The 26,983-nt window shown below is 39.1% G+C and overlaps 1 protein-coding gene across 1 annotated transcript in view; it reads left to right on the forward strand.

The window, feature by feature from the left end:
* LOC132395012 (DNA-binding protein SATB1-like) overlaps positions 1-26,983 on the forward strand; it is a 139,143-nt gene that overhangs the window by 14,942 nt on the left and 97,218 nt on the right. Inside the window, exons 2-5 of the mRNA XM_059971342.1 lie at positions 1,510-1,746; positions 3,239-3,415; positions 4,440-4,566; positions 4,939-5,062. Coding sequence (XP_059827325.1) covers positions 1,527-1,746; positions 3,239-3,415; positions 4,440-4,566; positions 4,939-5,062 — 648 coding nt within the window. The 5' untranslated portion in view covers positions 1,510-1,526. The remainder of the gene's footprint in view (positions 1-1,509; positions 1,747-3,238; positions 3,416-4,439; positions 4,567-4,938; positions 5,063-26,983) is intronic.

Below are 26,983 nucleotides of genomic sequence, written 5' to 3' on the forward strand. Positions count from 1 at the left end.
CCCTTGTTTTTATTATTATTTTCTTCAACAAATTACTCTGACAGTTACAAGGAGTGATGCAATCGAAAAGCAGTCCGGAGGGCGGTTGGAGTGTCGGTGCCTGAGAGCGGGATGTTTGGAAGGGTTATTTTCTCACCACTGAGAGGAGAAAAGCGAAGGGGAGAGGAGGGGAGTGATGAGTCTCAAAGCAACTAATAATTTAATGTGAAGCCGCTTGGCTCCGTCCTGACTGAGGAGGAGAGAGAGAGAGAAAAAAGCCCAGGCAGAGACAGTCGCCAGCCAGCTACCGCCACCAAACCCCACAGCCTGGACTGGACTTTCTAACAGTAGCAACAACAAAAAGTCACTGACTTTTTGGTGCTGAAAACCATATACATCACTCCCACGTCCCAAGTTGTCCTTTTTTTTATATAACCTTAAGATTATCTGTCTCCCCCGCCCAATCAGACACTTTCCCCCTGTCCTTCAACACCCCAAGAGCGAAGATTTTTTTCTCTCCTTTAAAACATCTCATTCAAAGACAGAGAGAGTCAAAGAGTGAATATTTGGGAGCTAAATACTATCCAGAAACCAACCCGTCCGGCTGTTAGTTTTCATGAAGAGTCCGAAGCGAAGAGTTGCTATTTTTCTTATGCCTTGGAAGTTTGGCTTTTAGCTCTGCGCATAGGAGTGGGTGAGTTACTTGCGATCAAAAATGTATTTCTTGTAGTTTTTTTTAAATGCCACCCGATAGCGTTTAGCATTTTGTGTGTATGTGTGTGTGTGTGTACCCAGGCAGCTTTGGTTAGTTTGTTTCTTTGTCTTTTTTTTCTAAATAAATGTAAACGTGAAATCCTGGAGTGGAATTTGTAAAACACACGGAATTGGTAGCGCAGAAAAAGTTGTGAAGTATGCTGAAGATGAGATAGTGCAGTATTTGCCTGAAAGGCACTGGGCTGCTGGTTAGCAATGCGATGCTGGGGTGAGAATGTCTTCCTCAAGAAATAATCCTATGTCACAGTGGTCAATGAAAAGTGGAATTTGCTGTAGTTCATGAAAGATAAGAGTAGTAGAAATCCTAATGTTATGTTATGTTGCAATAGGTATTTTATCTTTCAGTTATAATTTTAAATAGCCGGTACCAAGTAAAAATTGGAACACCTTTCAGATGTGACCATTCATTTTGTGATGTACACTGGCCTGAAGTCTGTGCATTGGCACCAACATTTGGAAAGTGAATTCTGGTATTATGGAATGTTCTGTGATTTGAGGATGCATTTAACTTTAAGATGACAAAATTTTCACTTTAGCAGCTTCAGATTCAGATAATGCATTTTGACATCCATGAAACCTTTTCTGAAGGGCTGGTATTTTCTTTTGTCTTATTGTTGCTGTAAAGTTTCAGAGATCTTAATTCTTAAATAAAATAGTTGGTGTTAGAAAATCTGGACATTCCACATTAATCCTCTATATTTGTTGTCAAGTCTGACCTCAGTAATATCTTGAAGTGGTTTTCTTTAAACTTGGTAGGTTATCTCTGAGAGTTGATGGTGAGCATGGAAAACCCCAGTGAAACAGTGCAAGTGAAGGAGAATTCAGAAAAAAACAACAATCTCATTGATCCTAAAGGTCCCCCGGCTAAGATCCCCCGCTTGGAGCAGAATGGAAGTCTCTCCACCCGCAGCAGACTGGGTAGCATGGGTGCCAAAGTGACTGGAGGCTCACTCAAACACACGGGCCAGCTGGTGAAAATCGGTAATAAAAAAGGTACCAGTGTGTGCAACCTGATTTCACTAGTATAGAAATATAGGTGGTTAAAGATTCCCATGGTAAAGCACAGCAAATTTCCTTCAGAGCACAGTATAAACGTATGCAGTCCTTTCACATGCCAGTATATTTATGAAAATAAAGTAGTTTGAAGGCAGGATAATTTATTGTTCAAACTGCCATAACATTTATGGTACAATCATTTAGTTTTCCTCTTTGCAGACAACAAGGAATGTATTATTTATGAAATGAATGGACACAGCAGTCTGTATTGTTAGATCTTTATCTATTAGAATTGGAAAAAGGCACTTCAGCAAATTCCTTGGCCTCTGCTTATGATTACCCTATTTATTGATTGTTAGCCAAATGCATATATGTATAAAGGAAGCCAGGATAAATTTATTACAGTTTTCAAACAGTGTATTAACATTTACCATCAAGAACTGGAGCAGAATCAGTCTTATGTTCCCTACAAAGCTATAAGCACCATAAATTCCTGAGTAGAAGAATTCACCTGCCTCTGGCTTTATGTGTTATTTGCAGACTGTATGCCAGGACAGTTTTGGACAAGGATCCTATATATTTGAGTACATCTTACAGCAGATGTGTTGTTTACATAGACTCATAAAGCTAATGTGAAAGTTTCATGCTGCTTTTCACATATACAACACTGAGTATTTTTAGAACTGATCAGTGACCATCACTTACTGCTTTAATGCTAGAAGGTTATGAAGTTGTCAGTCTGGAAATTCTGCCAAGTGTTAATAATACAGAGCACCAAGAGATCATTAAAGATCATCCTCCTTTTAAAAAAAGGAAGATGTTGACTGCTTGGGGAAAAATGTAGTGAATTAATAATAACATATATTATCAATGTCCTAAACAATTCTAACGATTTTAGATTTATCAGACATTATATATTCTAAGAGAAAATTGGACTAACCTGCATATCACTCTCAAGTGCAGTAATGATTAATGCTGTAATATTTTAAAGACAGGATATAATTTTATGTAATGCATGATCTGGAACAGATATAAATTGGTTCCTTAATAAAAATTGTAGTTATCAAACATTCTGTAATTTAAAGAAGTAACTAGACCAACAAATTTTATTTTATAACATATAGCTTTTGGATATAATGACCATGCGATTCCTCAAATGAATTACATGTAATCCATTTGCATCAAACTTCAAAGAATTATTAGAAATCATAAAAAAATCAGAAAATGTTAGAAATACTCAGAAGGTGAGATGACATCTGAGGAAGCTGCCAATATGGCATCTTTTTACCCCAGATGCTGCCTGACCTGCAGAGTGTTCCCAGCACCTTCTACTTTGATTCATAAATTTGCTTAGTTTGATACAAAGTGTTGTTAAAATGCATTTTTAGTGGTCCATAACATATAGCTGGTACCTAAAAATCATATTGAAACTATAGTTTCACATTCTATTTACTATAAAAATATATATGACATGTCTTATTATTTGTAGGAAATATGCTCCCTGTTTTCTGTGTGGTGGAACACTTTGAAAGTCCAATTGAGTATGAAAGTAAAGAAGAGCATGCAGAGTTTGTTCTGGTACGGAAGGACATGCTGTTTAACCAACTAGTGGAGATGGCACTCCTTTCTCTTGGATATTCCCATAGTTCTGCAGCACAGGCAAAAGGTACATAGTTTTGCACTCACACCCTGATGTAGAATAATGTATTATTTCTTTTTGCTCAGTTATATTGATATCAATTATTAACACACTTCAAATATTAATTATTTTCATGTGTAATGATGAAAAATCAGTTTAGATACATGTCGGAAGATGAAATGCATCAATACAAATGGTAAATCCCAAAGAAAGTTCAGTAATAAATGATGCTTCATTTCAGAAACTTGAAAATAATGAGAACTACCACATATTACACATGAAAGATGTATCTTGAATCTTTTTTCATCAAAATTGTTTCTTTAACAATTTGATGCAGTAATAGAAAAGTAATGGAATTTATTACATAAAATCCAGATTTTAATGGAATTATTTGAGGTAAAGATAAATACCCTTTATGATCTTGTCATGAAGAAGGAACAATAAATATTTATTTTGGTGTTTTTTGTGCCGTGTATCAAACAAATTATTTTGTCCATGCAGAATATTATTATAATGCATGTGTATACAAAATATTGAGTTTATTATTTTATGAAGAACTCACCTGGTTTTTTGCTGAGATGAAAATTATTTTGTGTTTCATGTAAGTTTTGATAATCCAAATAGAAGAAAAACATTATAAATGATTTTGAACATATTTCCAATATTTTATATCTTAATACTAGCAAATTCTATTTTTATTTGTTTTGATATTAAAATATTTCAATTTATTTTGCTTTCATCGCTTGATTTAATTTTCTATTGACTCTTATGTATTTATATCCAGTGCACCAAAACAGCTCTCGTAATGACAGTTGTTAAGTATATTTGAGCCAGTTAATGGGAGTAAAGCAAGAGTAATAAGTCATTGTCGCAAATTTGCACTTTTTTGAAATTTTTTTACATGTAAACATGATTGATGAAATCTTAAATAATTTTAAATCAGATCAAAATAATTTAAGAAATGTAATATATTGTCTTTTTAAAAGTATTATCATACACAGAGAAATTGACGGTTGAGGTTACTCACTCTACCTAATGTTGCCTATCATAGGCCTGATCCAGGTTGGGAAGTGGAATCCAGTCCCTCTCTCGTATGTGACAGATGCACCGGATGCCACAGTAGCAGACATGCTGCAGGATGTGTATCATGTGGTCACACTGAAAATTCAGTTGCACAGGTTAGTGACAACATGCTAGTCCCTTGGCTTTGATGATTGCATGGCGTCATTATTATTTCATGTCTGTCTTTAACTTCCAAATCTCTAAATGCCTGAATTATTTTACCAAACGCATTGGAGCAAGAAGGTAGAAGTAACAAGGAATAATAGTCGCCACATGCAGCTGATGTATAATTCATGCATCAATACAGCAGATGTGTTGTATAAAGTAATTAACTAATCAGAACAATCAGGAGACTGAGAGCAATCTCTAGATGCATCTGCTTGATGTGCCAAATGAAATCTGTCTATCTTGAAGGAATGTTGCACCAGGAATCAGTCCTGAAATGTCCTATTTTTTCCCCCCTTTATATGATATATTCTATCATGCAGTTGCCCAAAACTGGAAGACTTGCCACCTGAACAGTGGACACACACAACCGTCAGAAATGCTCTGAAGGAACTACTGAAAGAAATGAACCAGAGCACACTGGCAAAAGAATGCCCCCTCTCCCAGGTATTTAAAGGGCTTTAGTAAAGTAGTTTAGAAAGAGTAGTAATGAATAAAATCTGAAGACTTATTTAAATCTTATCAAAGACTGCAACTTTTCACACCAAAATCAGCAATGTATAAATCTTATTTTCAAAACGCTTCAGATGTTGAAAGGTTTTGTATTTCTATGATTTATAGCTGTCAGAATTGCAAGTGTATATAAATAATCTGTAATATTCATGACTGGGAACTTGTGGTTTTCTTGTTGTACATTGTAAGGAATTTTCCCATCATCTTCTGAGATTTGTTCATTGTAAATTAGTAATAATGATACCTAAACAGAAGCAACAATCTCAACAAGTTTGACATTAGATTACTGCAGAAAGTAACTAGAATCTTAGAAATGTTCTATCTTTGAAAAATTCAATACAATGTACAATTTGACTGAAATGATGGATGCTGGAAAGCAATCCTGTAATCTTGGGGCTCAACTAATATTTGTAAGTTTGAATTTATAATCTGAGTATAATGAACACTTCACAAGGTTCTCATCATTTAACTGGTTATTTTTCATAAAACATTTTAAAACTGATTGTTGTAGAAGTCTTCCATTGCTCAATGAGTTAATGTCAGATACATTGTTTTTCATTGCAATGGAATGACATGTTCTGCAGGAAGATATCATCTGATGTAACAGTAGCAAAATTCTGACAGTGCTGTGCTTCTCTTTCTAAAGAGTGACAGATAAAGTCAAGGTTTTTTGTGCAGATTAAATGATTTCAAAAGACTTGAATAGTTTTGGATTCACACCCATGCTCATTATATAAAGCTTAGAATCCTTTCCAGACTAGTCATTACGCTAGAGAAACATCTGCTACTGAAAGAAGAGTTTAGCACATTTGTTTTATAACTTAGCATTTTTATTTATGTACAAAACGTATTACTACCATTTCTACAATGTTGTTCTGTGTACAGTCTACAAGCTCATCGTTAAAGCAAAAGATGAAATTTCAATATTTAAATAAAGTAAGAATTTATGCACAAAATATCCATAACACATGGGATGCCTGATATACTTTAAAGAGAAAATGTAGGCAAACACAAAATATACCACTTTGGTAAAGAAATAACCTAGATTCAATCCTCACAATTTCTCTCACAGCTCAAGTCAGGAGCTTGCCTTCGAAAACATGGCCATCGATAGCAGTTCAGCTCAATATACTGATAAAGCCGATGTTGATATCCACCTATCCTTTTGCCTTTGGGTTTGGCAACATAGATTTAAATCTGTAATTTAAGTTCGTAAATTCTGAAAATATATTGTATGGAATAGCAATTATTTCAATACAAAAGCACTTTATAAATGTTTCATCAAGTTTTAAATTGAAATATCCAACTAATAGCTGTAGCCACAATATTAACATATATTAAGAGGAATTACTTTTTATCATTTTAATTAATATATCAATTATGCTTCAGCAGCTTTTATATCTGTGTAGATGGGAGTGCTTGTAGCACCAGTTCCTGAAGTGCAGATCTCACATTTGCAGTGGCAAGCGTAAAGTATAGATAACTCAATTACTGAGCCAAATATCCAAAGATCAGAAAGCCAAAAAAAAAACACAGATGTTGTAAATCTTAAGCAAGAAAAACAGAATATGTTAGAAATACACAGCAAATCAGACACCATCTGTGGAGGGGAAAAGTAATTCACATTTTGGGTTGATCACTTTTCATATCAATGTGTGAAAAAATTCTGTGAAAGGTCAAGGCTGTGTTGCAATTGCCACCAATTCATTGGTTCTCTGCATCAGGAACTAAGAGCCCAGACATCACAAATCATAAAATAGTTTAAGATATTGTTTATGTTGCTCACTTCGGAATCAGAAAGCTTTGAACTTGAGCGCTGAATATATAAGAAGGCTGACACACCAGTCTAGTATTGAAGGGGTGGTGCATAATTAAAGCTGTGGTTCATCAAAGCTCCTCTCACATTTCAGGACAGTATTAGCAATCCCACAGTAAAGCCCAGTGTAATTCATATAAGGGATTCTCCTCTGTGATGGCAAATAGTCATGAGTATTCATTCATAATAAGAAGCAAAAGTACAAAGACAGGCTAGCTAGTTACTTATTCCCTTTGCCATTTGTGGGATGGGTGTTCTGTATGACTACAGCTAATGCACTCCGAAAAATAAAAAGCAATTCATGTTTGATGCACTTAGAGAAATTTTAATGTGACAATATATGAATGCTAGTTTCTGGGTTTTTTTCATCTCATCTCTTAACATATTATTTTAAAACTCTATATACCTGGTTAGCCTATACTTCTTCCTCCTTGCAAATTTGTGAATATGTAGAATTTACATGTACGGTGATAAAGTTGAGTTTAACCTGAATTGACAGAATTCAATTTCAAATCAATAATCTGGAATAAAAACAGAAGATTAGTCATCACTATGATGGCCACGGGATTGTCTTTAAACCTGATCAAGTTCACTGATGTTCTTCATGGGAGGAATCCTGCCATCCCTACCTTCCAGTAATTCTGGATCCTTTGGTTAACTCTTAAATAGTAGTAGACCACTTAGTTGTACTGTAGCCGCTCCTTTTTTAAAAAAAAATCCACAGACCTGCCGTCATCAACATAAACACCAAATGTGGACGTGGCAAGGTCAGTCTGAATCCTGTCATTCATGCAAAGTCCTCCTTACAAACATCTGGACACTGCTGTGTTAAAACAAGGAGAGCTGTTGCACAAACTAGTCCAGTCGTAGCCAGATATTAGTCCTTGCAATATGCCAGATTCCTCCATCTCGATCCGTGAACCTGTCACAGGATAAACCCCTCAGAGAAAGCGACACTTTGGAACAGATACAAAAGGAGAAAGTGGCCCGTGGTCAAATGGGTAAAAGCACTCCCTTCCTGATTACTATCTGCCACCTTGTGGGAACTGATGGAGCTCCGTTACTCCATGCTAATCACCAGCTGGAAGTAGCAAGGGTACTGACTGTGTGAGAACAGCACTGCCGTTACCCCAAGTGGATTGATAACACCACCATAGACTGAACCACTTAGTGCTGAAGGATATTGCTATCAGACTGCTTGTTGCAGATAGTGAGTGAATCAACATGAGGGATGAACATATTTCACTATATCCTGCTTAGTCACCTGAAGTAGTTGTATCAATCTATGACAGTATTTGTAGATGCAGTCCTTGTGGAGACAAAGGCTGTTTACACTGAGGTCACAGTTCATTGTAATGTGTGGCACTAAAACTGTGTTAGATATGACAGATTCAGAGCAGATCTGGCAGCTCAAGGCTGGGTATCCCTGAGATACAACAGACCATCAGTGGCAGCGGAAGAGCATACTAAAATGTGTGATCTCATGCTCCAGTGTAGCCTTCACTCTTCCATTACAATCAGCCCAAGGAAATGGCCCAGGTTCAATGAGGGGCACACGGCAAAGAACACCAGGCATATTTAGAAATGAAGTGAAACTGCAAAAATAGCATGTGATAGAGATAAGAGATCTGATAACTGATGAATCAAATCAAAACCCTGTAGCCCTTTTTACATCTGGTTATTAATGCTTGTGGGTAATTGAACAACTAACAAAAGAAAGGGGCTGTAAAAATATCCCATCCTCAGTGACGACAGGTCCAACACGTGTGCTGAAAGAAAGTTTGAAGTATTCACAAAAATATTCACCAAAATATTCACCCGGAGTACTGAGTAGATATCTATCTCAGCTTCATTCTGAAGCTAATCTTCAGCCAATCTTCACATTACTTACTCCATAGGATATCAATCAAGAAATATCTGATAGCGTTGTCTGCAACAAAGATTAAAAGGCAGACAGCATTTATAGTACAGAAAGTAGAAAGTTGTGCAGGCTTGTCCTATTTGCAAAAATAAGGACAAATCTAATTCAACTGATTACTGCCCATAAACACAAGAAATTTTGCAGATGCTGGAAACCACACACACACACACACACACACACACACACACACACACACACACACACACACACACACACACACACACACACACACACACACACACACACACACACACACACACACACACACACACACACACACACTTACACACACACACACACTTCCACACACTTACACACACACTTCCACACACACTTCCACACACACTTCCACAGAACATTTCCGGTCAGGCCGCATTCATGAAAATGAGAAGTCAACGTTTCAGGCCGAGACCCTTCTTCAAGTCTGGAAAGGAAGGGGGAAGATGCCAGAATAAAGGTGGGGGGAGGAGAAGAAGGCTAGCTGGAAGGTTATGGTTGAAGCCAGGTGGTTGAGATGAGTAAAGTGCTAGAGGTAAAGTGAATCTGATGGGAGAGGAGAGTGAAGCATAAGAGAAAGGAAAGGAGGAGGGGCACCGGGGGGAGCAATAGGGATGTAAGAAGAAATAAGTTGGTCAACTTGATCCCAGACCTCATCATAGCCAAGATAGATTAGAGCTGAAATGAGTGACAGTTAATACTTTGGCATTGTGGACTACTGGTTAAAATGAAGTGTGGATACTGAGGAGAAAATGTTCATATCTCAAACAACAGAAGATCATTTGACTTTTGAAAGTCAACCATCCCAGTCACTACTGGAGTTTCTTAAGGCACTGTCATGGCTCTGACAATCTTCAGCTGCTTCATCAATCACCAGGCAGGCATTTGCATAGATGTTAACAATTGTACAGTGATCAATTCCACTCTCTACTGCTCAGCAAATTATACGACAACGTTCTATATGTGTATTGAGTAGAATCTAGATAATTGTTGGATATTGTCAGATAAGTGGCAAGTAACAGCCATGCCTGAAAGTTTCAAGCAATGAACATTTCTGCCAAGGGAGTCTACTTACCTACCTTGACATTATGAAATTAAAACAAAATGCAAAAAAAAACATTCTCAGCAAATTAGGCAACATTTGTGAAATGGAAACAGAGTTATATTTTAAGATGAGCTTCCACCAGAACAGGGTAAAGTTAGAAATGAGAACAACTTTGATTTGCTGAAAAAGGAGAAGGGGTGTGATTAAAAAGGTGGCCAGGATGAACTGATTGACAGAAAAGGTGCTGAGAGACTTTGGTTGCAACTGGTGTGTCAGGAGAAGATGTAAGTAGAAAGAAATGGTAGAGAAAAATTGCTAAAAGATGCAGAATACTGAAGTTGTTAGAATAAAATAAATACTAGAAAGACTGAGTTAATGTTTCAGTTTGATGATCTGTTACAAATATTGTCCAGTTTTGGCACATGGTGTTACCTAAGCTTTGTTTGCTGATTTGCTTTTGAGTCTGAAAGGCTGTAAACTTTCTTAGATTTAAAAAAAAAACAATTCTCTTCTTCGGGTTTTGCATTAGACTTAATTGGAACTGTGTATGGGGTCAGGCTCTTACAAAGAATTAAAGTGACAGACTACCAAAAGCTCAGGGCCCTTCTTGGGAATTATATGGAATTGGGAATTATTGCCCTGGAAGTGGTACCCAAACAATATTTGGATTCTCTAATGCAGAGGAACCCATACTGTGAATATAGAATGTGGTGTAAATGAAGCACTATTAGATAAATATAAAATGCTCAGACCATATCTGTTGAAAGAGAAACGGACTTAACGTGATTTTTCATCACATCTGAGATGTTAGTTCTGCTTCTCTTACCACAGATACTAGGTATTCCCATTATTTTGTGTTTTATTCTGTTTGTCCATGGTTGGCAGTTTTTTGCCTTTCAGCTATAATTGACATTCAACTGCATTGCCATTGCTAAGTGCCCTACAATTAGCATCCAGGAAGTGATCTTTGACCAGAAATTCTCTTGGACGAGCCACATAAATGATCCAGTTATGATAGAAAGACATTAGTTGACTCACCTCCTGCACCACTTCCAATATCTACAACATACAATTTGGGAGCTCCACAGAATATTGGCTTATTGCCTGGGCACATGCAATACCAACAATATTAAGGTAAATCATCACTATCTAGGTAAAGCAGTGCACTTGATGAGCACCTCATCCATCACCTGGAGTATTCACTCACTTCATCACAAATGGTGGCACCATATGCTTCGGTCGTTCATGTAAACAACTTCGATAGCATCTCCCAAACCCACAATCTGTACTTTTAAAGTACACAAGAACACCATCTACTGGTTTCCCTCCAATTCACTTAACATCCCAATACTGAAATATATTACCAGTTTTTAATTGTAACCTGTTCTAAATATTAGAACTCCCATGAAACAGCATATTCATCAGAAGGATGTGATTTCAAGAAAGTGGCTCAAACTTATCTTGAGGACAATTAGGAACAGGTTTATATTGGCATCATTGCCCAGATGCCAAAATAGGGGTAACTTGTTTTTTTTAAAAAAGTGGACGAACTGGTAAGGTTTTAAATTTTATTTATTTAAACTAGATATTTTTAAGATTGGCATGCAGTAATGAAGACTACTTAACAATTTGCTTTCCAGGGGTAAAATATCCATGAAACCTCTCTGTAACTCTTATCCTTAAGTTATTGCTATAATCATAAAATTAGAGAGGACCATATAATACATATGGTTACTCGTTTGGTTAATTGGAATCACGGGTGGCAAAACCAAAGCATTATTTGTGGATGTGAGTCAGCTGTAAATCCTGGGGAGTTTTTAGAGTTTTTAATTTGTTTCTAGTAGTAGGCCTTCAGTTCTTCCATGCAAATTTACTGTCAGCGTAATAGGATTTCTCAATTGGATTGACATTGATTTGACAATTCATCCTAAGTCCAAGCTAATTGAAGAGAGTATAACACTTAGTTCTTCAGTTGCTAAGTTATAGAAGAGTACAGGTAAGTGGTGTTTTTGTAGATAGATACAATGGCGGCTTGAAATTGGTGGGCCCGGAGGCCCGTTTCACTGCTTTCCAGCTCAGTATGGGGTAAGGAAATCTGGAAAATTAAAAACTCTTGAGAAATGGTGCTGAGCCGATTGTTGGAGCTGCAGATTGACTCACAGAGGCAGCGATCCTAGCTCAGTCCTGACATCTGATAATGTGTATGTGTATTCTGATTGAGGTTAGAGGCAGAATCAGATGCACGTCAGCTCCAGTAGGGTTTGCCAGCTATTACTTCCTACAAAGCAAAACCTCATCATGAATGGCAGTGATGCTTCACTACCAGATGAGCTCAACACTTTTTAAGCACACTTTGAAAGGGAGAATAAAACTTCATCAATGCAAATCCCTACAGTATCAGTTGACCCTGTGATCTTTGTCTCAGAGGCTGATATCAGAACATCTTACAAGGGGTGAACCCTCGTAAAGCGTCAGGCCCTGATGGTGTAGTTGGTAGGGGTCAAGGACATCTTCAATCTCTCATTGCTGCGGTCAGAGGTTCTCACCTGCTTCAAAAGGGAAACAACATATTCGTCTCCAAGAAGAGTAGGATGAGCTGCCGCAACATATATCGCCCAGTGGCACGCACATGTACTGCAATCAAGTGCTTTGAGAAGTTGGTCATAGCTAGAACCAACTCCCTCTGAAACAAGAAACTGGACCCACGGCAACTTGCCTGTCATCATAATGGGTCTACTGCAGATGCAATCTCAGTGACTGTCCTGTTGGCCCTGGATTACTGGGACAATAGTAATACTCTAGTCAGGCTGCTGTTTATTGACTGCAGCTCAGCGTTCAACACAATCATAGCCTCAATTATAATCAACAAGCTCCAAACCTTAGGCCTTTGTACCTCCCTCTGCAAATTGATCCTTGATTTCCTCAGTGGGAGACCAGTCTATGCGGATCAGAAATAACAACTCCTCGCTGTCAATCAACACTGGCACACCTCAATGATGCGTACTTAGGCCACTGCGCATCTCTATACACCCATGACTCTGTGACTGGGCACAACTTAAACACCGTCTATAAATTTGCTGATGACATGGCTATTGTTGGCAGAATTTCAGATGTTGATGAGATCAGCAGATTGGGTGCTGTCACAGCAACAACCTTGCACAACATCAGTAAGATCAAAGACTTCAGGAAGGGAGTGCACACCAGTCCTCACTGAGGGATCAGAAATGGAAATGGTGAGCAGTTTCAAGTTCTGGGGTGTCAATGTATCTGAGGATCTATCCTGGGTCTAGCATATTGAGGGAGGGCATGACAGTGGCTATATTACATTAGGAGGCTGAGTAGATTTGGTATGTCACCAATGATGCTTGCAAATTTCTACAGATGTACTCTAGGAAGAATTCTAACTGTGGTGGCCTCCCCAGCATCCAGGACATATGCAAATGGTGATGCCTCAAAAGGGTGGCATCCATCATTAAGGACCCACATAATCCACGACATGCCCTCTTCTCATTGCTGCCATTGAGGAGGAGGTACAGGAGCCTGAAGGCACGCACTCAACATTTCAGGAACAGCTTCTTCCCCTCTGCCATCAGATTTCTGAATGGGCAGTAAATCCGTGAACACTTCCTCAGTAGTTTTCCCTTCCTTTTGCACTACTTAATTTATTTTTTAAATATATACTTACTGTAATTGGTCATTTTTATTACTATGTATTGCAATGCGTTGCTGCTGCAAAACAACAGATTTCACAACATAATGCGGGTAATATTAAATCTGATCCTGATTTTGAGTTTGCACATTCTCTGTATTACTGTAGGTGTTTCCCAGGGATGTCCCTATTTCCTCTCACATCTCAAATGTTGGTTAATGATGGTTGGTTAATTGGTTCCTGGAAATTGCCCCGGCGTAGGTGTGTGGTAGAGATTCTTGCAGGATTTAGAGGACTATGAAGATCAATGTGTTACTGAGAAAGTAAGTGAAGGAATGGAATTGCCAAGAATGCTCTGAGGACTGGCAGAGACGACATAGGTCAGGTTACTTTCTTCTGCATTCTTCAGGTCTTAAGAAAGTGACTAGTGAAATATTTGATGTGTTAGTTTTTACACTTCTGAATGTTCCATTAAATTGGAAAGTAGTGAATGTAATTCCTTTGTATTTCAAAATAAAATTGCAGGAGGTTGGAGGAAGTGGAGAAAACTGCAGTTTAACATCTGTCCTGGAAAAATGTCAGAAACCATAATTAAAGATATTATAGTAATGCCAATTGAGAAATATAGGGTAACCAGGCAAGTCAATATGATTTTATGAAAGGGGAATCAGGCTTGTTTGACTTACTAGAGTTCTTTGAAGAAGGAACATATGTGATGGCTAAAGGGGAACTGAAGAATGTGCTAATGATGTGGAGGCTTTATGAAGGATGCAAAAGAGGTTCACCAAGATGTGCCTGGATTAGTGAGTATTAGCTACAAGAAGAAGTTGGATGGGTTATGAAAAGTTGCTATATCAAAGTTATTGTGGAAAACAACAGTTTGTGCTGCAGAGTTAACATGATAGTGTGGACAGAAGGTTGTGTGGCTAACAGGAAACATACAGTCGGCCTAAATTAGTGTTTATTAGCATATCAAGATGTAACCAATAGGGTGTCACAGAAATCAGTGCTGGAGCCTCATCTCTTTACAGTTTATATATGTCTTGGTCATAGACAACAAAGGTATAGTTAATAAGTTTACTGGCATTTAAAAAAGCTAGTTGGAAAGAAGACAAATGAATACTACAAATGGATATAGATCCAGCAAATGTAGTAACGTACTGAAAATTGTGTAATTGTCAGTTTTCTCTGGAAAAAAGTATATTATCTAAATGGTGAGTAATGATAGAGCTTTGTTGTACCGTGATCTGGGTGCTGCTCGGCATTATTCATAAAACAAAATTATGCTGGTCCCTCAAGTAGTTACGAAAGCAAACAGAATGTTATTGTTTATTGAAAGGGTAATTTAAATATGAAAACAGGGAGATTTTGCTTCTGTTACATAGGCATTAGTGAGACCATATCAGGAGTACTGTGCACTGTATTGCCCTTTTTAAGCAAGGAAGTCAATGTATCTGAATCAGTTTGAGGAAGGTTTACTAAACTAATACCTGGAAGGAGAAATTTGTTTTATAGGGGAAGGTTGGACAGGCTAGAATGGTATCCAAAAGGAATACAGAAGAATTAGAGGCAACTTGATTGAAACATAGGAAATGCTAAGGGGGGGGGGGGTTATTTTTCAATCAAGCTGTCTCTCATTCTTCTAACTCCTAAGGAGGCTTGTTAAGGGTGGATGAGATATTTCCTTTTGTGGGAGAATCACTGCTTTAAAAAAGGGTCATGCTGATTTTACTCAGATGAACGATTTGTTTTTACCTTAGAAGTTTGTGAGCCTTTGAACACTTCCTCAAGGGCAGTGGAAGCAGAGTCTTAGAAGATTTTTATGATAAAGGTAGATGATTCTTGATAAGCAATGAAAGATTACTGGGGACAAAACAGCTTGCAGAGTTGAACTGACAATCATGTCGCCACAATCTTAATAAATAGCAGAGTAGACTTGTGGGACCGGATGGTTTGCTCCTGCTCCTTATTCATATGCAGGTTAACACATACCCCAGGAAGTCCAGTATTGGCTTAAATGTAGAGTGTATAGTGCTCAAGAGATCAATTGAGTAGTTTGTAAACATATCTGATCTTAGTTTAATCGTTTAGGAAGCAGAAATGCCCTCTTTCTGCTGTCAGACAATTTAATTTGATCACTTCTAGGAAGCTGCTTTCACTAGCAAGTATCTGGGCACATTCTGAGTTCTGTCTTTAACAGCACAGTTAAAGTTCCAGCCAGGCAGGATTCACAGATGATAAACATGTTTCTGCCTATAGTTAAAACCTGCTCTGAGATTGGGAGTTGTCATGCAAATTCTTATTTGATAGGTGTTGTAACTGACACTGCAGTCATGTTTCTGAACATCCTCTTCTCTGAGCATAGTGCAGCAGCAGTTTTACACTCAACAGAGCTATTCATAAATTGTTCATTGCAAGGCCATCCATTGTATATTTTTAAATTTTTTTCTGAAATTCAGCAGGACAAAAATATGTTTTTGAGAAACACATTCCTCAGGATTTGAATCAGATGTAAGTCATACCTAAGTTAACATTGTTGTTTTTTCCTCAGAACAAGTTTTTCTTGTATAAAAGGAGACAGTTAATTGGAATTCACAAATTACTAGTTGTATGCTTAAGAAACACTCCCTATTTATTTTGACTACAAAGCTGAATATTTGGTAACAATTTAACTGAACAAAACATAATTTTAATTTTGTTTTTAAAGTACAAAAACACAAAATATCTTTTAAATGTAAATGATATTCACATCACCATTCTCAATTCTAAGTCTTTACTTAAAAGGAAAATTCCTGGGAACAAATAGAGTGGTAATATAATGTATCTACTATCTAATATGTATCTACCTCATAATTTCACATGAGCATCAGGATACTGTTTTCCTCGTACCCTTTGCTTTGTGTTCATTTTGGAATGTAAACAAAATTATTTATTCTTGTCACTGGGATATTTATCGGCAGTTTTATCTTCCTCCAAGAATTAGATTAAAAGAACCCTGCTGTGTTAGTAATACCTAAGAGCTTAGTCAGAAACCTTTCAGGTCTTACTGCCTACAGATTTGCACAGCCATCTTGATACCAAGAAGGCACTGAGATACATCTTCAGCTCTGGAGTGGCCATTGCACAGGATTGGAAAAAGCTGCAGAAGGTTGCAAACTCAGCCAGCTCCATCGTGGGCACACTCCTCCCCGGCATCGAGGATATCTTCAAAAGGTGATGCCTCATAATAGGCAGTATGTGCTGTTAAGGACCACCGTCACTCAGGGCATGTCTTCTTTTCATTACTACCATCAAGGAGGAGGTACAAGAGCTTAAGACGTACACTCAACATTTTAGAAACAGCCTCTACCCTACTGCTGTCAGATTTCTGAATGGTCTATGAACCCATGTACACTACCTCACTCTTTTTTTGGGCTCTTTTTTCATTACTTACCTAATTTATTTTAAAAATATATTTCTTGTTGTAAGAGGTGTTCTTATTATGAATTGCAATGTACTGCTGCCACAAAACAACCTATTTCATGATATCTGCCAGTGCTATTAAATCTGATTCTGATTCACGTCAGCCCACGACATGCCTGTCTTCTTGTGGGATGCATGTTTTAGTTCATGTTTTAGTTCCCCTCAGACTTTATCCCATTATTTTTCCAAAGCATAAATAATTATATTGATGCTGCTTTCTATACTCCTATAAAACTCACTTTCTTCCTTTGCTGTTAGTTTCCACACTACCTTCATTCTGATATTTCCCTTTATATATAAATCTCTTTTGCACAGCCTGGGATACTGACAAGCAACTATTACAAGCCTATTGACTCATATAGTTATCTCAACTGGCTATCTCTTTCCCCCTCCCCACCCTGCAACTTCAAACCAACTTGTCTTCTCTGTTTACCAGATTGGACGAAGCATATTTGACTCTCCTTTTTCACAGATGCTGCCTGATCTGCTCTGGATTTCCAACATTTTCTGCTTTTACTTGTGTTCTCAAATGTTCGTCAATGGCTTTGCGTGGCACTAGAGGGTTTATTGGCTTCAGCATGTAAAGGAACAGATTTTAGTGTAATTTTACGTGTGTTAAAGTGGCCTGGTAGGCAGTGGTTAGTGTTTCTTACTCCTGGTTCCATACTAGGTGGCATGGTTTCTGTCTGTCAGAAATTTGTATGTTCTCTCCTCCAGTTCCCTCCAACATTCCAAAAACTATGCTGGTAGGTTAATTGTTGACTGTACAATATTTCTTAGTGTAGGCAAGTTTCAAAGGACCAGATCTGGAGGAAGGGGGCAATGAAAGAGTGAATGTCTCAGGAGTACAGTGAAATATGGAGATAGGAGTGGGTCTGATGGGATTCCTTTGCTGCGAACTGGCATGAATCTGGTTGACCTTCTCCTAAATTGGAATAAGTTTAAATATGTTAAAGAAGTACATAAAAAAACAACTCTTTGTTTGCCATGAATATTTCACAGTCATTAGACCATTATTATCTATATTTTAATACCCACCATTTCAGAAGGATGATGTTAAAAGAATCTTGGAGTGGTTCATTAAAAAAATTCTGAGTCACTCAATTACTGCACATCAATAATTAACCTCTTCACACAGGTTTTTGAACCTAAGGAAGCATGAAAATGTTCATTGTATCTGTGATTTCCTTATAATAATTAATTAGAGCAACATATAATAAAACCTAGTTCACTAATAGTCAATTAATCTCCAGTGGTAAATTTTGTTAATTTGTTGTGTTGCAACATACTCTGATTAGGACATTACCTTTTCTTTTGATGCTTCTCTGGATTCTAATAACTTTGGCCCGTGATTTTGTTTAGTCTGGTGGAACCTTGGGACATTATGTGCCAAGCCAGTGTTATTAGAGTGCAGAACAAACCATATCAAATTAAGCAAAAATGTTTGCTGAAGTTTTGACTGAATTTTATATGAAGAACAATTCATTACAGATTAGCATATTTTAGTATAAAATAGAATATTTCAGATCAATTTTTAATATACGAATAGGATGGACACTTCAGTGTAAGTTGAAGTTTTAAGACTTGAGAATTATTTAGACAATGCATTGCAAAGTTTGAACAGTTAAGTTTAGATAGCGAAACATTGCCTGTTGTATAATCTTGAATGCAGCATAGAGTTGGATGTCTATAGTACCCCTGATTTTCAAAAAAATATTTCCAAAAGATTCTGATGTGTATTTTGTTTAATATATTCATTCACAGACTCTGGTTAGCACTGGCGTGGCCAGCATTAGACCATCTTTAAAAAGGAGGAGGCAGTGAGTTACCTGCTTGAACCATTGTAAATCTTATGGTGAAGGAACTTCCACTGTACAGTATTGTTAAGTGTTGAGGTCCAGATTATTGACCAAGAAACGATGAATTAGTGTTATTTCCAAGTCAGGCTGATATATGGCTTGGATGAAAACCTAAAGTTCACATAAACCTTCTGCCTTGTCCAAGAGGACATAGCTACAATCATCATGAGGAAGTGTTGGAGAGTGACTGAGCATGTGATGAGGTGAGAGACAGCACTTCATTGGACTCTGAAGGGCAGGGGAAACACAGAAGACCAAAGACAACTTGGCACTGAGGCAGAAATGAGTATCCTGAACCATACTTGAAATAGGAGGATTAATGGCGCTGGTGGGGGGAGGGGGATCGTTGCTTGCTGCCACTTGCACACGGGAGGGAGAGAAGCTGGGGGTACTTTGGGCTTTTAACATTTAACTGTCATTCATTCTTTGGGGGCACTCCTCTGTTTTCGTGGATGGTTGCAAAGAAAAAACCATTTCAGGATGTATATTGCATACATTTCTCTGACATCAAATGTACCTATGATACCTGGGGCACAGTAGAGAAGATGGTCAAGGACAGACAGAGGTGGAGGACCTTTATTGCTGCCAGAAGGCTTGCTTTATCAATGTATTAGGCTACGTATCATAAAACAAAACTGGTAACTTAAAAGGTTTCTGGAGGAAACCAGTCTATGACTTGTTGTTGCAGCCACTTTATTTATATGACTGGTCCATTTAAGTTTCTAGTCAATGTTGGTTCACAGGAATTTAGCGGATATTCATTGATCATAATGTCAGGGAATGCCATCCGTTCATGGTTATATTTTCTTCTGTAGAAATAGTTACTGCCTGACATCTGAGTGGGATGAACATTACTCGCCACTTCTCAGTGCATGTCTATGTGTTGATTAGGTCTTCCACATTGTGGCATGGTCTGCCTCAAGCTCTAAAGGCATTGCAAGTGGAACAATCATTGACATGCAGCTCCACTTCTCTCTTTGTGATAGGGGGCTTGTCTTTGATGACTGTTGGTGAAGTCGGAGCTTAAGTCTTTGCCTGGTGAATTCCTGTGGTTCTGTCCAGGACTCAGAAGATTAGACTCCTGTTATCATAGTTTCCAATTAATGCAGACATTTTTCATGCAATCTCATTTGTCGTCGTCATCTTCTTCCTCCTCCACCTCTCATCACCCTGTTAGGGCATAGGCCACCAGGAGCATCTCACCAGAGTCCTCTGCCCTGGACCAGATTTTCAGTTGTTCCCATGTGTAACACATCTTCTTGCTGTATCTTTCCTCTTCCGAGGATGAGGTCATTGGAGCTTCTGTTTGTGTTTCTGTAGCACTGGATTTTTATGGGATGAGGTTGTCACCCCCCCCCCCCCCCCGCAGCTGGATCTGGGATCATCCATGGCGGAGTTCTGCAATTTCATTTATCCATATTTTACTAGGATGCCTTAATATTGCATCATGAAATGCTACTTTGAATACCAAGAGATTGGATCAAGGCTGAAATGTATTATTCTGGTCCCCCACTGATCCAACTGGAATCCAGATGAGACAGATTATTAATAACTAAATGCTGCCTAATAGTAATTAGTACCTTCCAATATTTTCTAGATGATTGGGCACAGATCAAGAGGACAAGAATTAGCTAGATCATGAATAGAGAATGCCTGGAGAACTTTTCATATTGTCGAGATAGATGCCATTGTTACAGATGTACTGGAACAGCTTGGATAAAGGCATGGTTAGTTTGGAGCGTGTCGTCAGGACAACAATAGGATATGTTGGCAGGTCATACCATTTGTTGCTGTTATTAGTAGGTTCAGTTAATAACACTCTGAATGTAGGACATTACAGCATAGAACAGGCACTTCAGTCCACAATCTTGCGCTGACTTTTTAGTCTACCCCAGTATTAACCTAACCTACATAATCCTCCATTTTTCTAAAATCCATGTACTTGTCTAAAATTCCCTTAAATATTCCTAATATATCTGCTTCTACCACCATCCCTGATAGAGCATTCTATGCACACACCACTCTCTGTGTGTGTTTTTAAAAAAAAAACAACAACAACAACAACTTAGCTGTGACACCCTCTCCCAATATATTAATCAATCACCTTAAGATTATGCCATTTACACCCTGGAAAAAAGTCCATTCAATCTATGCCTTTTCAATGGTTATCTCACGGCTCAACCAGAATCCTTGGCTGAATGCAGAGGTGCACTCCCTACTAAAGGTCCATGACACTGTTCTCAAGTCTGGAGACAGAACAACTCTCAGGCAGCCACTTATAGCACATATCAAAAATTCCTTTCCCCCCACATTGGACATTCATGAAAATGCTTACTGACAAAACTGCTCTATGACAGAGGTCATGCACCTGGTCCCCACACATCTAGAAAACTAGGACATTTGTGTCAGAACGTTGTTTCTAGATTTCAGTTCAATGTTCAACACTATTGTCCCACAGACCATGGTGAACAAACTCCTATTCCTCGGTCTAAATACACCCCTGTGCAACTGGATGTTCGACTTCCTAACCAATAGACATCGGATAGCCAAGATGCACAACAGCTCCTTCCTCCCCATCATCCTCAACACGGGCGCTGAGGACATTGCTGACATTCTGCTCCCACGTGGCTGCATGGCCAAGCACCCGACCACTCCCATTGTCAAATTCACTGATGACATGACAGTCCTGGGCTTCATCACCAACAATATGAGACTGCCTACACAGAGGAGGAGGAAGAGAGGCAAATAATCTCTTCCTTGATGTCAGCTAGACAAAGGAGATGGTTATTGATTTCTGGAGAACTCCCACCCCTCTTTACATCAATGACACAGCTTGGGGGTTGATGCGCTGTTTTTGTGCTGTGGAGGGGTTGTTTTTTGAGGGTGGATGTTCTTGGCATGTTTTTATGCAGGGGAAGGGTGTTTGGAGGGTTGATAATCAGAATGTTGTTATTTTTTGTGTGGGGTTGTGGGTTTGATGTTCCTCTCTGAATGACTTCCATGTTGTTTCTTGGCTATCTGGAGAAGACAAATTTCAGAGTTGTATATGGATACATGCTTTGAAAATAAATGCCTTTGAGCCTTTGACACAGCAGTGGAAACTGTGACCAGTTTCACACTCCTGGGAGTGCACATCTCACACAACCTCTCATGGTGGTAGAACACACTTTACACAATCAAGAAAGCTCACCAATGCCTCTACTTTCTGAGTAGGCTGAAGACACCTGGACTTTGCACATCTATACTCACATCATTTACAAATGCACCATAGAGAGCACCCAAACAAGCTGCATCACTGCATGCTGCAGAAACTGCGCTGTGGTGGACAGGAAGGCTCTCCCAACTGGTAGCTAAAGCTGTCCACACATCACCTGCACCAGCCTACCACTAACAAGGACATACAGTACATACAGAAAGGTGCCAGAAAAGGGCAAGTAACATCATGAAGGGTCTCACCCCCCTTGCTTACTTGTCTCATTCCCATCAGGGAGGAGGCTACGTAGCATCTACACCAGGGCCACCAGACTCAAAACATTAACTTTCTTCAAGCAGTGTCTGATCAGCATCTCCACTCACTAATCCACCCATCCACACCCCAAACCACCACTACTTTATCATTTCCTGTCAGTCACCTTATGTACAGATACTCCTGTTTCTAGCATCACTTTATGGACGTACAATTAATCTAGGTATATAAGCTATCATATGTATTTATAGTTATTGTAATTTTTATTATTGTGCTCTTTATCTTATTGTGTTTTCTGGTGCTGCATTGGATACAGAATAGCAATTACTTCATTCTCCTTCACACTTGTGTACTGGAAGTGACTTTGAATAATCTGGAGTTATATTGTACACCTTTGAATTAGTGACATGGTCTGAAACCAAACATTGCAGTGGTGTGATAGATAAGCTGTGATAGATCATACACTTGACATTTTTGTTTTCAAAATAATATCAGTAATGTAGTTTGCATTCACATCCTCTGGACTCAGCTATTGTTGAAGATGCTACTTCGTCTTTATTCATTGTTTGATTGTCCATTGCTATTCACAATTGGATGTGACAGAACTAGAGACCTTTAATCAAGTCATCCCCTCACGGCAAGGTTCAATTCTGTCCATAGCCTCCGCTTTGCTTCATAGCATGCATGTAAACTTTTTATTTTAAGCTTGAGCAAATTTTCAGTATATGTGTATTTCTCTCAGTGCTTGTGACTGAAAAGAATTTATTCATCTGGCTTGAAGTGAATAGTGGTTTGCAGAAATGCCAGGCCGTGAATTTGTGCTGGCTTTGAGAAGCTTCTGACTCAGAGTCTCCCAGATGATTAGTTTTGAGCTTCTGGCTGCATTCTGAAGATATCATTTTCAGCACCATCATAATCCAATGCAACACGTTAGAGGGTGAGCGCACTGTGAAGTTAGGTCTTGGTTTCATCTGAAACTGTAGAGGTCAATACTGGGAAAACTGTCTTGGGCACATTGAATCACAACAGCGAAAACTCTGAGAGAAAAACAGAGAGAAAACTCTGGTGGATTGCCCCTGAACAGGTTCCTTTACTGTCTGTTCATTCACGGTTGTGTCCCTCAGAACTTGGCCAGTTGCTTAGGTGCTGATGCTACCAAGCTATTCTTGGTGATTGACACCAAACTCCCCCACTCAGAGTACACTCTGTGCCCTTGCTTTTTTGCAAGTGATTTGCAAAATGGAGGAGTACTAGTTCAACAGTTAAATTAAAGCAATATATGATAAGCAGCAGGAGGTTATATAACTTCCTTAAGTCTTCTTCACGGTGTGTTTGATGATATGGAAGGCCTATGAAGTGCATAAATAGTCATATATATGATCACTATCGAGTGAACAGAAGATTTTTTGAAATAAGGAATGTTAAAAGGAATAGTAGATAAGTGCTTGCAAGAGTTGTAGAATTGACTCCCTTATGATCAAGCAGAATTAGCTTCTGAGGTTCAATGGCATTAAACTAAGCAGGACTTAGGAATTTGCATAGGGCTGACATTTTGTGAATTCTAACGTACTTCCCAATGTAATTTTCTCTAAGTCTGGCTCTGGTTCCTTTTTAATTACCAACACTTATAATGTAAAGTTTGCTACATTTCCCTTTAGAGCAATGAGTCAGTTATGTGGGAGTGACTAAGATCACAGGCTCCAGCCTTCCAGAAACCCATGGTTCTAATCTTGCCCACATTTCTGACTGACTGGCCACTTTAATAATAAACAAATACAACAAATTTCATTGTAATCATCTTCAATAATTGAAAGGATTTGGCCTCCCCCCCCCCCCCCCCCCCCCAACATTAAGGCTACTTTGGGATAGATTTCCAGATTAAAGCTTTCTCTGGGTTTATGTGAGTTTGAAGTAAGACCAAATTGTGGAATACTTTGCATTACAGCCAACCCTTGTGTGGCAGGCAATAATATATGAATTTAATATGCAAAATTATATTGAGGCCATTGAAATCACTAATGACCACTGTAGAATAATATTTACTTCACAACTTTGAAAGAAATAGCATTGTGTTATTTATGTTTTCATAATCAATGCCCCCCCCCACCTTAAAGTTCTCTTTTTGTTCGATTTAGAATAGCAAACATTAGTATGGCATGCTGCATGGTTAAACTGTGTCAGGTGAACTGATAGGGATAGTGGTGGACTGATTAGGTCAGATTTATTCATTTATAAATCGGGCCTAATGCAGGATCCTTTTATTAGAATCGATAACAACTAATTATATGTCGATGGCTATTCCACAACTGTTAGAAAGACAATGAAGTCGTCAGTTGAAGCAGTTATTCTACTCCCCCTTCTTCCAAACCACCCCTGACACACAAAAAAATCTCCACAGTGTTTAATAAAGAACTGCTCTTGCTCTTCTCTTTCCCTCTGTCTTTTGATTCAGTCCTGATGACGGATCTCAACCTGAAACATTGACTATTCATTTAAGTGAGATATTTCACTGTACCACCCACAAAATGCTGGTGGAACACAGCAGGCCAGGCAGCATCTATAAGGAAGAAGCACTGTCGACGTTTCGGGCCGGGGCCCTTCGTCAGGACTAACTGAAAGGAAAGATACTAAGAGATTTGAAAGAAGTGGGGGGAGGAGGAAATGCAAAATGATAGGAGAAGACCAGAGGGGGTGGGATGAAGCTAAGAGCTGGAAAAGTGATTGGCAAAAGTGATACAGAGCTGGAGAAGGGAAAGGATCATGGGACGGGAGGCCTCGGGAGAAAGAAAGGGGGAGGGGAGCACCAGAGGGAGATGGAGAACAGGCAGAGTGATGGGCAGAGAGAGAGAGAGATAAAAACAAACAACTAAATATGTCAGGGATGGGGTAAGAAGGGGAGGAGGGGCATTAACGGAAGTTAGAGAAGTCAATGTTCATGCCATCAGGTTGGAGGCTACCCAGCCAGTATATAAGGTGTTGTTCCTCCAAACTGAGTGTGGCTTCATCTTGACAGTAGAGGAGGCCATGGATGGACATATCAGAATGGGAATGGGACGTGGAATTAAAATGTGTGGCCACTGGGAGATCCTGCTTTCTCTTGCGGACAGGGTGTAGGTGTTCAGCGAAACGGTCTCCCAGTCTGCGTTGGGTCTCACCAATATATGAAAGGCCACACTGGGAGCACCGGACGCAGTATACCACACCAGCTGAATCACAGGTGAAGTGTCACCTCACCTGGAAGGACTGTCTGGGGCCTTGAATGGTGGTGAGGGAGGAAGTGTAAGGGCAGGTGTAGCACTTGTTCCGTTTACAAGGATAAATGCCAGGAGGGAGATCGGTGGGAAAGGATTGGTGGGGGGGGGGACAAGTGGACAAGGGAGTCGCGTAGGGAGCAATCCCTGCAGAAAGGGGGGGGGGGGGGGTGAGAGATGTGCTTGGTAGTGGGCCCAAAACGTCAATGCTTCTCGCTATAGATGCTGCCTGGCCTGCTGTGTTCCACCAGCATTTTGTGTGTGTTGTTTGAATTTCCAGCATCTGCAGATTTCCTCATATTTCACTGTATGTTCAAGTTTAATTATCTTTCAACCATAAATGAATATAAGATAATATGATATAGGAGCAGAATTAGGCCATTTCATCATGGCTGATCCAATTTTCCTCTTAGCCCCAATCTCCTGTATCCCATCATGCCCTGACCAGTCAAGAATCCATCAACGTCTGCCATAAATATACATACAGACTTGGCTTCCACATCTGTCTGTGGCAAAGAAGTCCATAGATTCACTGCTCTTTGGATAAAGAAATTCCTCCTCATCTTTATTTTAAAAGAACGCCCCTCTATTCTGAGACTGTGTTCTCGGGTCTTAGTCTTTCCCACCATGGGAAACATCCTCTCTACATTCTGTCAAGGCCTTTCACCATTTGATAGGTTTCAATGAGGTCACCCTTCATTCTTCTGAATTCTAGTGAATAGAGGCCCAGAGCCAATAAACGTTCTTCACATGGCAAGCCATTCGATCCCTGGAAATCATATTTGCAAACTTCCTTTGAACCCTCTCCAGTTCAAAGCCAAACAAAACAGCTTTCCTCTGGGGCCAAGGTGCAGAATGCATTACTGTACATAGCACATATGATTATGATTTCAGAAAAACATATAGTTACAAAGAGAAAATATATATATATATCCCAAATTCCTCTGTGGCATGATGGTAAGTTGTCCCAGTCCAGCTTGTTTTTTCCACCGAGCGAACACCGGAGGGCAGCAGCAATGGGAGAGGTCAGTCCCCGATGAAGTACGCATCACAGTGCGCCCCACACTGCTTCGGCTGCAGCCGGTGACTCAGCAGCCAAGATCTAGTCCATGTCACAGCTGAAACAACGCAGCTCCCCCACCATTGGTCTCGCGAACCAACCAGCGAACCCATACGCGGTATTCTACGATACCAATGTCCAACAGGGTCTTCCAATCACAACTAAAAACATCCAGGATAATCACTCTGTGCTCTGCCCAGCAGTGCACAGTAAGTCGAGTTCCATCGCTATTGATGGGATAGGCCTGTAGTACTTGATATTCTCAGTACCTAGCGGTGACTTGTGATTGTAAAAAGAAGAAAAGACCTGCACATGTTTCGATATACATG

The sequence above is a fragment of the Hypanus sabinus genome, chromosome 6 (genome assembly GCF_030144855.1).
Source record: "Hypanus sabinus isolate sHypSab1 chromosome 6, sHypSab1.hap1, whole genome shotgun sequence".
NCBI classification, from domain to species: Eukaryota; Metazoa; Chordata; class Chondrichthyes; order Myliobatiformes; family Dasyatidae; genus Hypanus; species Hypanus sabinus.